Here is a 13,878-nt window from a genome sequence, read left to right on the forward strand (position 1 = left end):
GTATGTTGAAGAAATATATTTTCAAAATATTTGAAATAAGAAAAGATTTACATATTTCAAATTCTTTCTCATACATACCATTTCCTTGAGAACCTTCTCCACAGTTTCTTTCTCCTGGAGGTTGAAAACGAACCTGGATGCTGGGACACTGGCCAGGCGCCGGAGCTTGGCAGCATTGCTAACCTCCTCAGCCACTCTGGTCATTCCCATTGTGAAAAATACAATTCCTTGGTGTTTAGCATCAGCTGTGGCTGCAAAAATATCTGGGTTTCTTGGATGATCCACTCCATCAGTGAAAAGCACGGCTACTTTTACACTACCCCAAGTCCCTTCAGTCATGTAGAGCTGTGTAAGATTAGTTATAGCATAAGTTGTGTAGGTGCCATGACCTATGTGGGTGATGGGAGCAATGTGGGATTTGAATGCTTCAGGACCTTTCCAGTCGTGGAAAGTTTGCTCTATGAAAACAGTGCTGCTGTACTGAAGTAAGGCCATCCTCCAGCGAAGGGTACGTCCAGAACTAAGCTGCAGACTTTTCATTCTGTCTACTGTTTGCAGTACAAATTTCTTCTGCTGTTCATGATTATAGTCCTTAGCACTTTCAGAGCTGTCCAGTAAAAAAGCAATTTCGAGAATGCAGTCTTCATCTAGAATAAACAGGTGTGTAGGTGAGTGGAGTGACTTCATCCTAAATCTCATTCTACCCTTACATGCATTTTAGTATTCAAGAGTGGGATTGGAATAATGGAAACTTTTGAAAAAATCTGTGGTCACAAGTGTGAGTCCTTCCTGAAGATAGAAGGGATAGAGGCTGAGGAATTTGCTCCAGAACAGATGCGCAAAGGAAGAAAAAACTGAAGGTGTGTTGATGTCATGTAGTAAGAAATGAGAAATGTTGTCGTGTTTTTTTAATTTCACTCTGTCATCTTGCCTGGTATTTCACTGTATATCCTACCAGCACAGGTGGAAGTCATGTACAAGAAAATGAGGCTTACTGAACAAGACACTGGAATGTGATTTGACAGAGCTGGATTTTGTCCCTAGTACTGCCACTCACATCCGGCAGCATAAAGATTTCCAAAAGCAGGATCTGTAGAGTATTAATTTTCTGAACTACTGATGACATTACTTCTATGAAAATTCAGTTATATGAGCTATTCTTTTTGTGACAATAAGAGGCTCTCAGCCATATCATAAAAAAATACAGATGCTGTTTCCTTTTCTGAAATACACAAAAAGGGATGGAAAAGATGGGAGTAAAGAGATAAAAGTGCAAAAATAAAGCATGTGCAAATGTATGATGAGGTAAACCTGGCTGATTATAAGCATCTTAGAAGGCAAGTTAACCATATAGTCCAGAATCCAAAAAAATCAGGATGTTTTAAATCCCACCTGTTTTAAAATTACAATATTCACCTTGATCACTTGGGCTGGGATATTCTTCTACAGTATTTGACAGAATGTGTTTAGGTTTTGATCTCCTCAATCCATATCTCTTTTCTTCCCTGAGATTTTCTGCTAAAAACTCATGGTGTTCAAGTATCCACAAAAGCCACCAGTATCTGAGGAACATCTTATGTTTGTTTCCTAAACAACACAAATATAGAAGCACAGCAGTGCGAAGACAATGAAACATTATTCAGTTTTGCTTCAACAGGTTGCTTAGCAGTCTGTACTTTAAACTATAGTCCCTAAAAACAAGCTGATTTTGCTTTCTTTGGGTAAAATATTCTCAAAACCACATAATAAATAATAAACAGAGACATACTGGAATGATTTTCAAGCATAGTGCATATAGTTCTAGCATGTGACAAACTGGAGACAGACGCTTTACAACCACACTTCAGTTCTCTCTCACTGTGTGGTAGTGTTTGTACAACCAGTAGCTCTCCGAAACCTTAGCCGTGGCTGTACCTGTGTGGATGCACTGAACCCCAAGAGTAATTCACCGAGGTGTTTTTTCCTAAACCTGCTTTTCCCAGAGCTGACATGGACAGAAGGAGGTACTGAGGCAAACCTCAGTTTTTCCCTGTTCTGTTTACTGAAGAACTGGCGGTCATGCACATTTCTCCTTGCTATCGGAATCCCCGGTCCTCAACAGTCCTACAGAGGAAGTCATGGCCTGAGGGTGCTGTCAAGGCATGAATGTACCTGCTGTGCAGTCCTGGGGAAGTGGGCTCAGAGTGCTGAGCCTAGGCTCAAAAGCTACCTACTGATAGGACTTTTTCTTTCTGAAGTGATCAGAACTATTTGTTCTGGGCTCACAGACACACCCAGAGCAGCTCACAGGCTGCTCAGGGTCTGATAAATCAGTCCCGCTGCACTTCGGTTTCATTGCCATCTCCCTGCAAACTCTCCCCAGGTAGCTACAGTGCATACCAAAAGGACAGTTTGGTGGCAAGAATGAACCTCCCAGGACTGAGCATAAGCCATCTGGATCACAAAATTCCCTAACACAGCCTTGTCTGCAGGGTTTCTTGGCTCCTGATAGTTTGGGGTGGGAATTCCTGTGCCCACAGACAGGGAGAGAGCAGGGGGTCCTTACCTCAATGCTCCTAAGCAAAAGGCTGTGCAGAGATGCAGGAGGCTGCTCTGGACTCGCTGGCCGTTGCGTTGCCCTCCCTGTGATGGGTGCTCTGTGGGGAAAGGAGGGAGAATTCGGGCCGCAAGCTCTTGTGAGAATCGGTGTCATATGTCAGGAGGGGCCAGCAGAAAGGAGAAGGGCAAAGAACAGCAATCCTGGCTCCCCCTTCTCCGCACCCAGCCACTCCTCTCCTGCCCCCGAGGCTATGCATAGGCATTCTGGGTTTAGACCCCCACAGCCGTTTACACACATAAATCCTCATCCTTAACCTGGACATGTATGAAAGAGGGCTGTTCTTACCCCAACACACTTCCCTAAACATCAGCCCAGCTGTGTTCACTCTCTTTTCCCATTGCTACCACACTCGCTTTACCCTCATACTTTTGCACATCTCTCATGCTTGACAAGGAAGCTTTTTGTACTGGGCATCATGTTGTCAACATCATCTTAGCAGTTGATGTCTGTAGGATCCCTTTCAAACCTGAAAGAATCTCCTCATAATGAGGGATTACTGTTAACTGCTGAACTCGAGAGCTATTTACTGTCTCATGGACTTGTAATGGCCAACTGAAATTTCAGTTCCTGGTGAAACTCTCTGGCATGAGGTGGTCAAAAAAGGCAGGCCATTCTAAAAGCCAGTTTCAGTTTCTGCAGGTTTGTCTGTGACACATATCCTTTCAAAGACTGTAACAGAGAACAATGACTGACACACAGTATGATGCCTTCAAAATCTAAGGTGGGTGGCTGAGGATCCTGAAGGCTGTCTCTTTTACCAGTGATTGCAGCTTGCCACCTAATTCTTCAAATATCCTCAGAAAACTTTGCATTCCAAATTAACATATTAAACAAGTAGCTCTTTTTCACAGAAATACCTTTTTTCTTTTCCTGTGGACTCATCATTTTCCACTGACAGGCACACAAAGAGGACCCAATGCTAACTGCTGTTCTCCTTTCCATCTTCAGTGTCCACCAGCTCAGCCCACTTATCACAGGAACAGCCAAGGCAGCTGAGGAGATTGTAGGGAAAGGATGCAGCTTTGGCTCCAGTTTAGATAGGTGGGAGAGACTGGTAGGGCAATGCAGCTGGATGCTGAAGCCATTTGCTATGGTTCCAACCCTGTTTTCTATTTTCTGTATTTGCCAGTAATTAGTCCAAAACTGGTGAACTAGAGTGGCTGAATGCAACTCTACATATTGTATGGCTGCTTATCCATACCTGAGCTGAAACTAACTCAGCTACAACTATTTGTTCCAGAGTGACAGCTAAGAAAGAATCTTCTTTCAGGGCTGGAAAGAATTGATGTTTATTTCTCTTCAGCCGCTTTGATTTTTCTGTGCTTAGACTGTCATATTCAGATTTTGATTAAGGCAAGGAATGAAAAGGCAATACCTTGCCACTTAGGAACACAAATAATATGGTGTTTAACCGAAATAGGTATAATAAATCTCCCATAGCCCCTAAATCTTACTGAGAAAAAAATCTAATTTTAGCAAGAAAAAACATGTTATTTATGGTTGGGATTGTATGCCTCCCATAAGCAAAACATTGCCATTCTTTTGTTTTCACTGCTAATTCCTACCTCAAAACATAGCTGGCAAATATTCTCTTAATAAAGTAACTATTCTGCTTGCATATTTAGTAGCAAGTTCCTAGCTTCAGGCTATTTCCTTTTATTGATGAATAATGTTTACCTTCAGGACAAATTTTTTGCTTTTTTTTCTTGGCCAGGTGCAACTTTAAAAGCTTAGTGAGGCCTCCACATTTTTATGCCTGTTTGCGTGGGATGCATGGTGTTATTCTGTCCAGAATTCCAGGTTTGTGACATAACACAGTACACTTCTAGACTTGCAGTCTTCTGAACTTGTGATAGTCTAAATACCTGCACTATTCTGATAGTGACAGCTTATCAAAACCTGAATGATACCAATGTAAAATATGTATGCCCTGATACATCCGAGATAACTCTTAAAAATGAAAATTAACAGCAATTGTTGCCTCATTTACCAAAAGCTTTCCTAAGTGCTTATTTAATATTTTAATGGCATTATACTGTATATATTTTTAAAATAAAATAAATGCCTTAAAACCTATGCCTAGCAACATTCATGTTGTCATTTAAGTGTTACAAATTTACTGCTGAAATTCAATTTTTTTGTCGAGGAGTAAAAAAGTATTGTATTTTTCTTAAGGAATCTAGACATTGGATGTGTCAGCACACAGTTAATTGCATTTCCATTCCACTAATATGTAAACATATTTAATTATCTTTTACATCTCTGGGAGATGACACTACAGACTTCTGTACTTAGTTGACTAAGTTGGGCCCAGCGATCCTACCTCATATATGCTTCCAACACTACGACTGATAATCTTTGCAGGAGTCAAAGACCGACATGAATATAAGGCTATGTTATGATTGCACTAACTGAAGCTGAGATCACAGATAGAGCTGCATATTCAGATCTTTGGATTTTTTCCATCACTGTTTGAAATCCAAGAGTTCTCAGCTGTCTGATCTCAGTATTTCAAATCTTTAAAACGAGGTCTAATACTTTTTTTCAAAGAATAAAGGGGTGTATGAGAGCTATTTAAAATCACATCTAAATTGGTTATACTCAATCAAAGGGAATTCCTTATCATTTTAGAACCATGAGGAAAGGCATCATGAAGAAAGACCTGCAAGATCTTTTTGCAGTTGAGTGCATTTAAGCACTTTTAGGAAAGGAAAAATAAGTGATATTTATACGCCTTTGTTGGTGGCATTACCATTGCATAAGTGGTGACAGCTTCAGAGCTACATGAGATGAGGCTGCAAGGGCACTACTTTGAAGGGACACTGAGTGAAGAACTGGGGCTTAGATGCCACTTGCTGTGGTGTAGCATGACCTCTTGTGTCAGCAACAGCTCTCACTATTTCTTCCTAATGGGCAAAAGTAGCAGCAAGCCTGACAGTTCCAAACTTCTTTCCCAGAGCTCTCTTCTTCATCTGTCCCTCCCATCTGTGTATGGGTACCCCCTTTACACAAACTCTTGTGCCTGGTCTGGCTCAACTGTGATCCCTTCATCCACTGTTTAACAAAATTCAATACCTAATTGAGAAGCCTTGAGTAATTTCTCTTAAGATGGAGTAACTAATGTCTCTAGCATGATATCATGTCACTAGAATGTGATAGAGTCATGACTAGCCATTCAGCTGTCCTACAAGCCTGAAACATCACTGGATATGGAGTATTCATCAGCCAGCATATCTGGCAAAACACCATCTGAATATTTCTATATGCTAAAGGAATACTGAACCACCAGGGAAGCCAGTTTTGGGAGCAGCAAGAAGCAGACAGACCATGCCTTCAATTTTCCTCTGCTCTGATGGTAATTTTTTTGGTCCCAAAGAGCTTGACAGGATGCTCCTGAAGTATGTTTGCATTTTTTACCACCTCAGTGTGAATAATTCACATATCAAGTCTGCTGTGGACTGTTAAAAATACACTCATTTCACACAAACTTCTGGTGTTTCATGGCCTCAAGATAGTCTTGACCATTTAACCTGGCTGCATCATGGTGTGATGGTATTTCGAGAGGATTTACTTCATTATACTATACGTGTCAGTACATGACCTAAGTGCCCAGAAGAAACAAAAACCTACCTGACTTGAACTTGTAAAATAATGAAAGCACACCATTTACAATATTTTGAATCCTGATACTAAAGAGCAATGTTATATGATGTAAAGAATGTGGTTCACAGTCCCATAAGTTGTATCACATATGTGAATTTTGGGAAAAACAGTTCAAAAGTTCAAATAATTAAAGAATTGAACAAGAAAATTCAAAAAAATCAGAACTTTACTGAGGATTGTATCTCAAGAAAGAAAAAATGAAAACCTGTATTTCACTATTTCACCTTGTGACTGCAAAATGTGTTTAGTGAATTTGACAGCTCAGGATTCAACTGAGCAGTCAGTTAAGTATGGTTAAGTAGTCTTGACAAATTGACTTCTGTTTGTCAACTTTTGAGGTACAGTTTAAATTTTTTTTTAATATGGACTTACGTTCTGCAACATCTCCTGATTGTTCTATATGAAAAATTATTGTCTAATAGCATAGCCTTATAAAAAATAATATTGGAACCTTGGTGTACCTGAAGGTAGTTGCAGAACTATTGATTCCAGCAAAATTAGAATTTTGTCTTTGCTTTTTGATACAAATCTTGAGCATGTAGTCTGAAAGAGCTGATCAAAGCAAATCAACTGTTTTCATCTAAACCCACTGTCACAGAAAATGCTGTAAGCTAAGGCTTTGATGGCAAGGACTTACTCTTTGTGTAGTTCCCAACAGATTTTAATGATTCTTTGAGACTGGAGTAGTAAACACGTCTTTTTCTTTTGCAGCTGGTATGAGTGTGGCTCTCCATTTCCCTCTTTTTTAATACTGCTCTTCTGCAATGTTTTTCAGGAGGTGCGGCAAGAAAAAACTCTAACAAGGCATAAAAGGGAGGAGGCTGTCTTCAGTACTTTCCTATTTTATCTCGAGACAATGCAGCCAAAAACTCACTCTGAGCATTTTGGTGGTAAGCGAATACTCATAATCTGCATGCAATATCAATCAGTATCAAAGCTTTTGTTTAGTTTTTAAGGTATTTGCTTATTTCTACTTTTATTCTAATAGTTCTTTTTTCATTTTCAGTTTCCCTCACCGAGAGATATTTTCCATCTTACAGTCTAAGTGTGTTAACATATCTATACATAAGTAAGTTATTTTCAAAAGTATTTGTAGCATTTAGCCTAACAAGAGAATGAAAGCATGCTAATAAAATAGTACAGCTACAGTTTTAACATACTAAATATTTGATTTAACATTTGATGCTATTGAACATTTAACTAGATCAAGAATACTTTTAAAATTAATTATTTCTTGAAGATTTAATTTGATTTGCTATGTTGGTGCCAATGAAAATGTATTTGACAAGTAATTATTTTAAATTTGTTGTTACACAACGTCAGTTGGTTCTGATTGTACAGTACACCTTGCATAATTATTTTCTTCCACCTGCCTGATTTTCATGTTGATAACTGTAGTTAACAATACAAAACTTTTTTAAAAATACAGTAATTACGTTTTTAATGAGTGGAAGCACATACATTTTTAAGGAAGGTACAATAAATAGCAAATGCATGAATCTCACCTAGCACATTTTGAGAAGATATTTTCTAATAATTTTAAGAGGAATAACTCTGCTGGAAATATAATCAGCTAGTTAAAGCATGTTGCTGTATGTAGTACATACACCGTATTTAGCAAATGACAGAGATTTAGTAGGAAAACGCATGTTCTATACAGTTCTAAAGTTGTGATCCTTGTCATGCTGGGAATAGATTTTGTTTTTCAGAGAGGCAATTACTTATAGTGCTGTAAAGAGGCACGCATTTATCTTACAGCTACTGTTGTCAATGTAACTCTAAACTTGCATAAATGTTAGAATTTTATCTTTTGACCTATTTTTAAACTGTTTGTAATATGCATGAGCTCAGAGCAGTAATTGTGCTTGTAAACTAGCTCTCTGAACCTTTAATGATCCTGACCAGCCTCAGCTGACACCCCCACCCATACCCCTGGCACCTGAGGGCTCTGTTTCATCTCAAACTGAGGCCATCAGCCTTACCCCTAGTGGTGCAAGAGCAGATCATTGGCTCTACCACAGCCCTGTCTGGGTATACTGGTGTCCCATACTGTCCTGTCCCGTACTGGTGCCTGATACCCTGGGCAAGGGGCTGCTCCCAGCCTGTCTCCCTTGCTGTGGGCAATGGGAGGAGAGGCCCAGGTCTGCTATCCCATCTGGGACTCCCTGTTCCCCCTGCCCTGGGGATGCAGCTGGTCAAAGCTGCTCCTGACAGAATTGGTGCCATTATTTACAGCTTGGCATGAATGCTGGTAGGCATCTCGATGTCAGTGGGTATTTGTAGCTCTTCACAAACCCCTCGGTGAGCCCTCAGTGAAATATCAGCCCTATCACATAGCATTTGCTTGTGGTTAAATGCTGTGCTAGTGTAGTCAGGGGCAGGTCTTCATGCTCATAAACTAGTAAAACTCTACCTCATTCAGAGGTTTTAAAAAAGGTATGTGTAAGCATATGTTTAAAGGCTGAGAGAGTTGAGGTTGTTTGGCCTGGAGAAGAGCAGGCTCAAGGGAGATTTCATTATGGCCTTTCAGTATTTGAAGAGGGCCTATGAGAAAGATGGGCACAGAATTTTTAGCAGGGCCTGTTGGAATAGGACAAGGGGTAATGGTTTTAGACTGAAAGAGGGTAGATTACATATATGGAAGATGTTCTTTACAATGAGGATGATAAAACACTTGAACAGGTTGTTCAGAGAGGTGGTAGATGTATCATCTGTGGAAACATTCAAGGTCAGGTTGGATGAAGCTTTGAGCAACCTGATCTGGTTGAAGACGTCCCTGTGCATTGCAGGGGGTTGGACTAGGTGACTTTTAAAGGTCCCTTCCAATGCAAACTATTCTATGATGTCTAAATGAAAACTTGTAGAATGTCGTGTCAGGGATAGGAGACGGGTCTGAGGCCTGACATATTTGGTCCACAGCTGTGCACATTGACAAGATAATGCAGAAGAGGACTTTATTGTTAGTTAGTGGGACTAACTTCTAGAAATGAAAATATGTATCGGTCACCTGGATTCATCCTCGGAAAGGAGAAACAATACATAGTAGAGCCGCTGTTGGCATGGAGGTGTGATCATGGGCCGATGTGACCTCATCTTGTGCGTTGGCCCTGCACGAGATGATGTTGAAACTGGCCACTCCTGAGGAGGAGATATAAAGTGTGGTCCTGGGGTGGAGGGGAAGGACGACATGATGCACGCCATTTTCATCCAGGAGACACCCTGAAGGACTGCTGCTGTCCTGCCCCTCCCGCTCAGGAACCATGCTCTACCTCCTTCTCCTGCTCGGTGGCTTCTCCAACATCCAGGGGTTGGTGTGTATTTATTGCTAATGCAACTAATAAAATTGACTTGCTTTGCAATTCTAACTTTGTCTTGAGTTTTCTGTGTGTGGGCATCCTCCCGAACCCGTAACAAACATGAACAGCATTTTTGTGGAGTCATGTTAGGAGGAACTCTATCTATTAATTTTTATGGTGTTCAAACAGCTCTTTCCTTTTGGTGTTCCTGTAGCACAGTGCATACATACATTTTTATGTGTAGGCACACATTAGCTGCAGGATTCTGTAATATGGCTTGGTGAGTTAAAAGCTTAAAGGTATGCAATTATTATTGAATGTCATTGCACAGATACAACTGATGGCAGTAGGCAGTGTTTAATCATCTTTATTCTTAAATATGTGGAGCACCAAGTCTCTGCTGAATTTTGCTTTTTTGCCTTAAAAAATGTCTTTAAGCTTAGTACCAGATTTTGTATCCAACTCTTGCAGGACTTGAGTAGAGGCATTACAGAAGGTGGTTAAGAAGGTGCTTTAAGATAGGTGGGTGATAAAATGACGCTTGGTGGCGGCTGAATCGCAGTAGACCTCCCAAGCAAAGTGAGCAGGCAGGCCCGAGGGGGGTACTTGCCCTGTCAGTGCGGGCTGTGTTGGCCTTGCCTCGCCAGCTCCATGCCAGGGCTTGGCACCTGCAGCTTTTCAATGGCAGCATTTGATTGCCAGTTGTTACTGAGCTGGTACACAGAGCTGAAACTGCTGCAGCACCTCTGCGTACAACCAGTAAACTCCTCTTCTCAGGGCTACCAGCTTGGTTCTTATTGGCATCTCCTGTAAAGGTTTCCTGAACTCGAAAGGCCGAAGTCCATTTAACCTGAGAGGAATACTTCCCCAGGACAGGAGACAATAAATAGTGTGAAGGACAAAATGGCTAGTGGCTTTCTGAAGTACAGACTTGGTTCCTACTGCAGCTGACTTACAAAATTGCTTAAGCATCTGACATAGCCATAAAATACTCTGCAGGAGTGAGGGGATACAGTCTGCAGCATGAAGCTGAGGGAAGGAGGCTGTGTCTTTAAGTATTCACAACAGTGATGTGACACATTCAGTGCAGTATAACATGTTTTTGTAGTGAAGACAAATATTGGTTCCTTTAGGAACCATGCATGGACAAAATCATAATAGCTGATGTCTTTGAGGAAGAATAATGTGAACTTTTCTGTTTTGCAGTATTTCACCAACATGTGCCTGACTTACTTATCTCTCGGTTAAATTTAGTGATACTCCCCCAATCAAAATCGACTTGTCATAGTATTGATGCTTTTGAAATAAATGAAGCAAGAGACATAGTGTTATTTTTAAAATGTATGGGGGTCATTTTACATGTATTGTGTATTCTACTTCCACAAAAAATTATTTCCCTTGGTGTTAGATTGAAAGTTAATGGCTAGAAGTGTGTATTAATACTTCAGTTTCTAAATAATCACTAATACTTGAATCTAATACCATACTTACAGTTTGTAATCCTTGTAAACAGGATTATGTGGAAATACAGAAAATAGATGTCCATTTCTGAAGTAGTTTACCTACCACAGAGCTTTAATATCAAAGTGTCTTTCTACTCTACTTCTGGTATTATCATCTATTAACTGTAACTATTAGAGAGGTAGGACTAGATTGTCTAAATTTTTTAAAGCTTCCAGGATTCTTAATTTGTTAAATGCTTGTGTGTAGTGCTACAAAACATCTGACTTGTCAGAGGTTTTTAAGAAAACAAGTAATTTTATACATAATGTGAGTTTTCAGCTGATTTATTTTTGTCTTATATATGTTCCTGAACAATTGAATCTTTTCAGATGTTTTTCAGAAGGGTCTTGCAGAGGTCTGGAGTAGAATCTCAGTGTGGCATCTCAGTTCTTAGAAAATCAGTTGGGGAAAAAAAAATCAGTTACAAGGTATGTCCACGGGGTGTCAGCCTTGACTCAAGTATGGAGGTTGCGCGGTCATTGCTGCAGAGCTGCGGAGGTTTGCTGAGAGATGACTGATAGAGCAAGGCTATTAATATCAGTACTACAGCTAACAGCTTCTTTTAAAACCTCAGGAAATTGATGTTATGTAGGAGTAACAGTGCTATCACTATAGCCACTTTGGTTCAAAAAGAGACCAAAACATGTAATATGGTAGGTGTTTTTGTAGTTTTCTTTTTCTTTTGAATGGTCTATTTGGGCATTGGGCATTACCTATGGATCAGAAATGTCGAGATGGAAATAGCTGATTTATCCTCCTACCTGGCCTGTAATGTGGTATGGGCTGCCAGAGGTGTCCTTGAAGTAGAGCAAAAGGGGAAACGAAAAAGATCTCTTGTATGAATAGCCTCGCCTATTGGAACGACTGAGAGAGAGAGTTTGTTAGGTGTCCTTGTCTGCTTAGAATATGGGTGCCCTTTGCATGTACTTCTTCTTTTTATAAGATCTTAGACCTTTTTAGAGTTACTGTCATATGACAGACCTTTTCTGAAAACCTCTTGAAAATCTTCAGTTTTTCTGCAGTGTGGAAAATAAAGTGGGTTTTTGAACAATAGATTTCTACACTCTCTTTACAAAGGTATTTTTAACTGAACTTTGGATACTGCATACACAGTAAATGTCTAAGGCTGTACTGCATTTCATTATGTTAACCATATCTTCACCTGATGGAAAGGGGAAGTAAAAACATTACTTAGAGAGCATCAAATAGTAGTAAATTAGTTTTTCTATGCTCTGTTAGTGACTATTAATATTCTGTAATATTTTCATGGTTAAAATGAATTCTGTTTTGGATCATTTCAGAGTACAAAGACCTTCAGAAAAGAATAATCAAATTCAAAGGAATGTGTAAAGATAGAATACTAGTTAAACAAAATTCATTTAAGAAGCTTTCCAACGTGAGCAAATCACAAGCTCATCTTTTCTGTCTTTTTCTGGATCCAAAGGTAGCTTAACTCCTCCTTCTCCGCTTCTTTAATTAACTGCATTTATTGCTCACATTTTCAGAAAATCTTTTTTTCCCTGATAAAACTGCTTTTCAAGAGTGAGGTGGTAGTGCTGATGAAGGTGTCATAACTGGGAAAGAATGTTCTTTCATTTCAAAAAGTTAAAGTTAAGAAACTTCTTAGTTTTGTATTTATTATATTCTTGAAACGGCATGTTGAGCTGAGAACTTCAAATACATGCTAGCTGAATATGAGAACATTGAAACATCTATTACCTGTGAGCACAACCCGGAAGCATCTTCATTGCATTTTTTTTTTGTTCTAGGCAGTTTTTTATGTGGACATGTCAACTGAAGACATTTATTTTATATTATTAGTGATTTTTTTATGTGGAGCATCTTTAATTGTTTCACAGTGGTTTGTAGACATTAGAGATGCTGGGCGGGCTGAGGGACAGGACTGCTCAAAATATGGTTCAAATCTCACTTCCATGAGTCGTATAACAACTACCACATACCTGTAGAGGTTGCTGAGTCCTGGGATGATGGTTCTAAGCTGTAACTGGGAAATGGGAGATGATGGATGATGCAGTAAGGTTAGCAAACAGCAATACTTTTTTTTTCTGCATGCTCATGGAGCCTGACCTAGACAAAGCAGCAACCACTTACATGAACAACCTGCCTGTTACTTGTGCTGTGGTGCAAAACAGTGGATCTTAGACCTTTTTGTGTTTTTGGCTTGAGAACCTCTTGAGAACTCTAGCCTGGAGTTGAACTTCTTACCCCACTCTAAATATATGGAGTTCTGGTGGAAGGAGTTTAAAATAATTTTTGGGGAAAAAAAGTGATGTTGCCTGAAGTGTAAGTGCTTGCTCCTGGTTCTGATCGTTGTATATTATGAAGCATGCTGTGCATGGTTCAGAGTTACTCTGTCAAATGCAAGCAGGAGGAATTTGTAGTTTACAAGGATTTTGAAATAGCATTCTTTGAGTATTGTGTTTCTTTGCTACAGTCTTCACTGTGTCAAGTAGTTGGTCCGTCCCAGCCCTGTTAGTAACAGTTACTATCAAGAAGAAGATAAAGTCAAGAAGGAAGAAGTCCTTTGTCAAAGAATGAGATGTTAAATGTACTGAATGCATCACTATTTTATTTGCTTTTAGAAGTCACTCATGCCATAGCCCTTCCTGAGCAGTCCAGCACAGCTAATGTCTGTTTCCCAGGTCTGTTAAATGTCACCTCAGAGATGAAGAAAAATTTCACCTCCTCCCCTTAAACTCTTTTAACGAGGGGCAGCACGAGTAAAGGTCACTTCAAAGAGAAAGCATGGCTTTTATTTTTTTTTTACATGGCGTTGCAGTGGCAGTAGATGGTAGC

General features: G+C 39.8%; 1 protein-coding gene across 1 annotated transcript in view; it reads right to left on the reverse strand.

The window, feature by feature from the left end:
* LOC116446597 (collagen alpha-1(XXVIII) chain-like) overlaps nucleotides 1-1,574 on the reverse strand; it is a 32,880-nt gene extending 31,306 nt beyond the window's left edge. Inside the window, exons 1-2 of the mRNA XM_032114709.1 lie at nucleotides 1,417-1,574; nucleotides 79-647 (exon numbers count right to left, since the gene is read on the reverse strand). Coding sequence (XP_031970600.1) covers nucleotides 79-647; nucleotides 1,417-1,573 — 726 coding nt within the window. The 5' untranslated portion in view covers nucleotide 1,574. The remainder of the gene's footprint in view (nucleotides 1-78; nucleotides 648-1,416) is intronic.
* Nucleotides 1,575-13,878: the final 12,304 nt, after the last annotated feature.

This window comes from Corvus moneduloides, chromosome 7, assembly GCF_009650955.1.
Source record: "Corvus moneduloides isolate bCorMon1 chromosome 7, bCorMon1.pri, whole genome shotgun sequence".
NCBI classification, from domain to species: domain Eukaryota; kingdom Metazoa; phylum Chordata; class Aves; order Passeriformes; family Corvidae; genus Corvus; species Corvus moneduloides.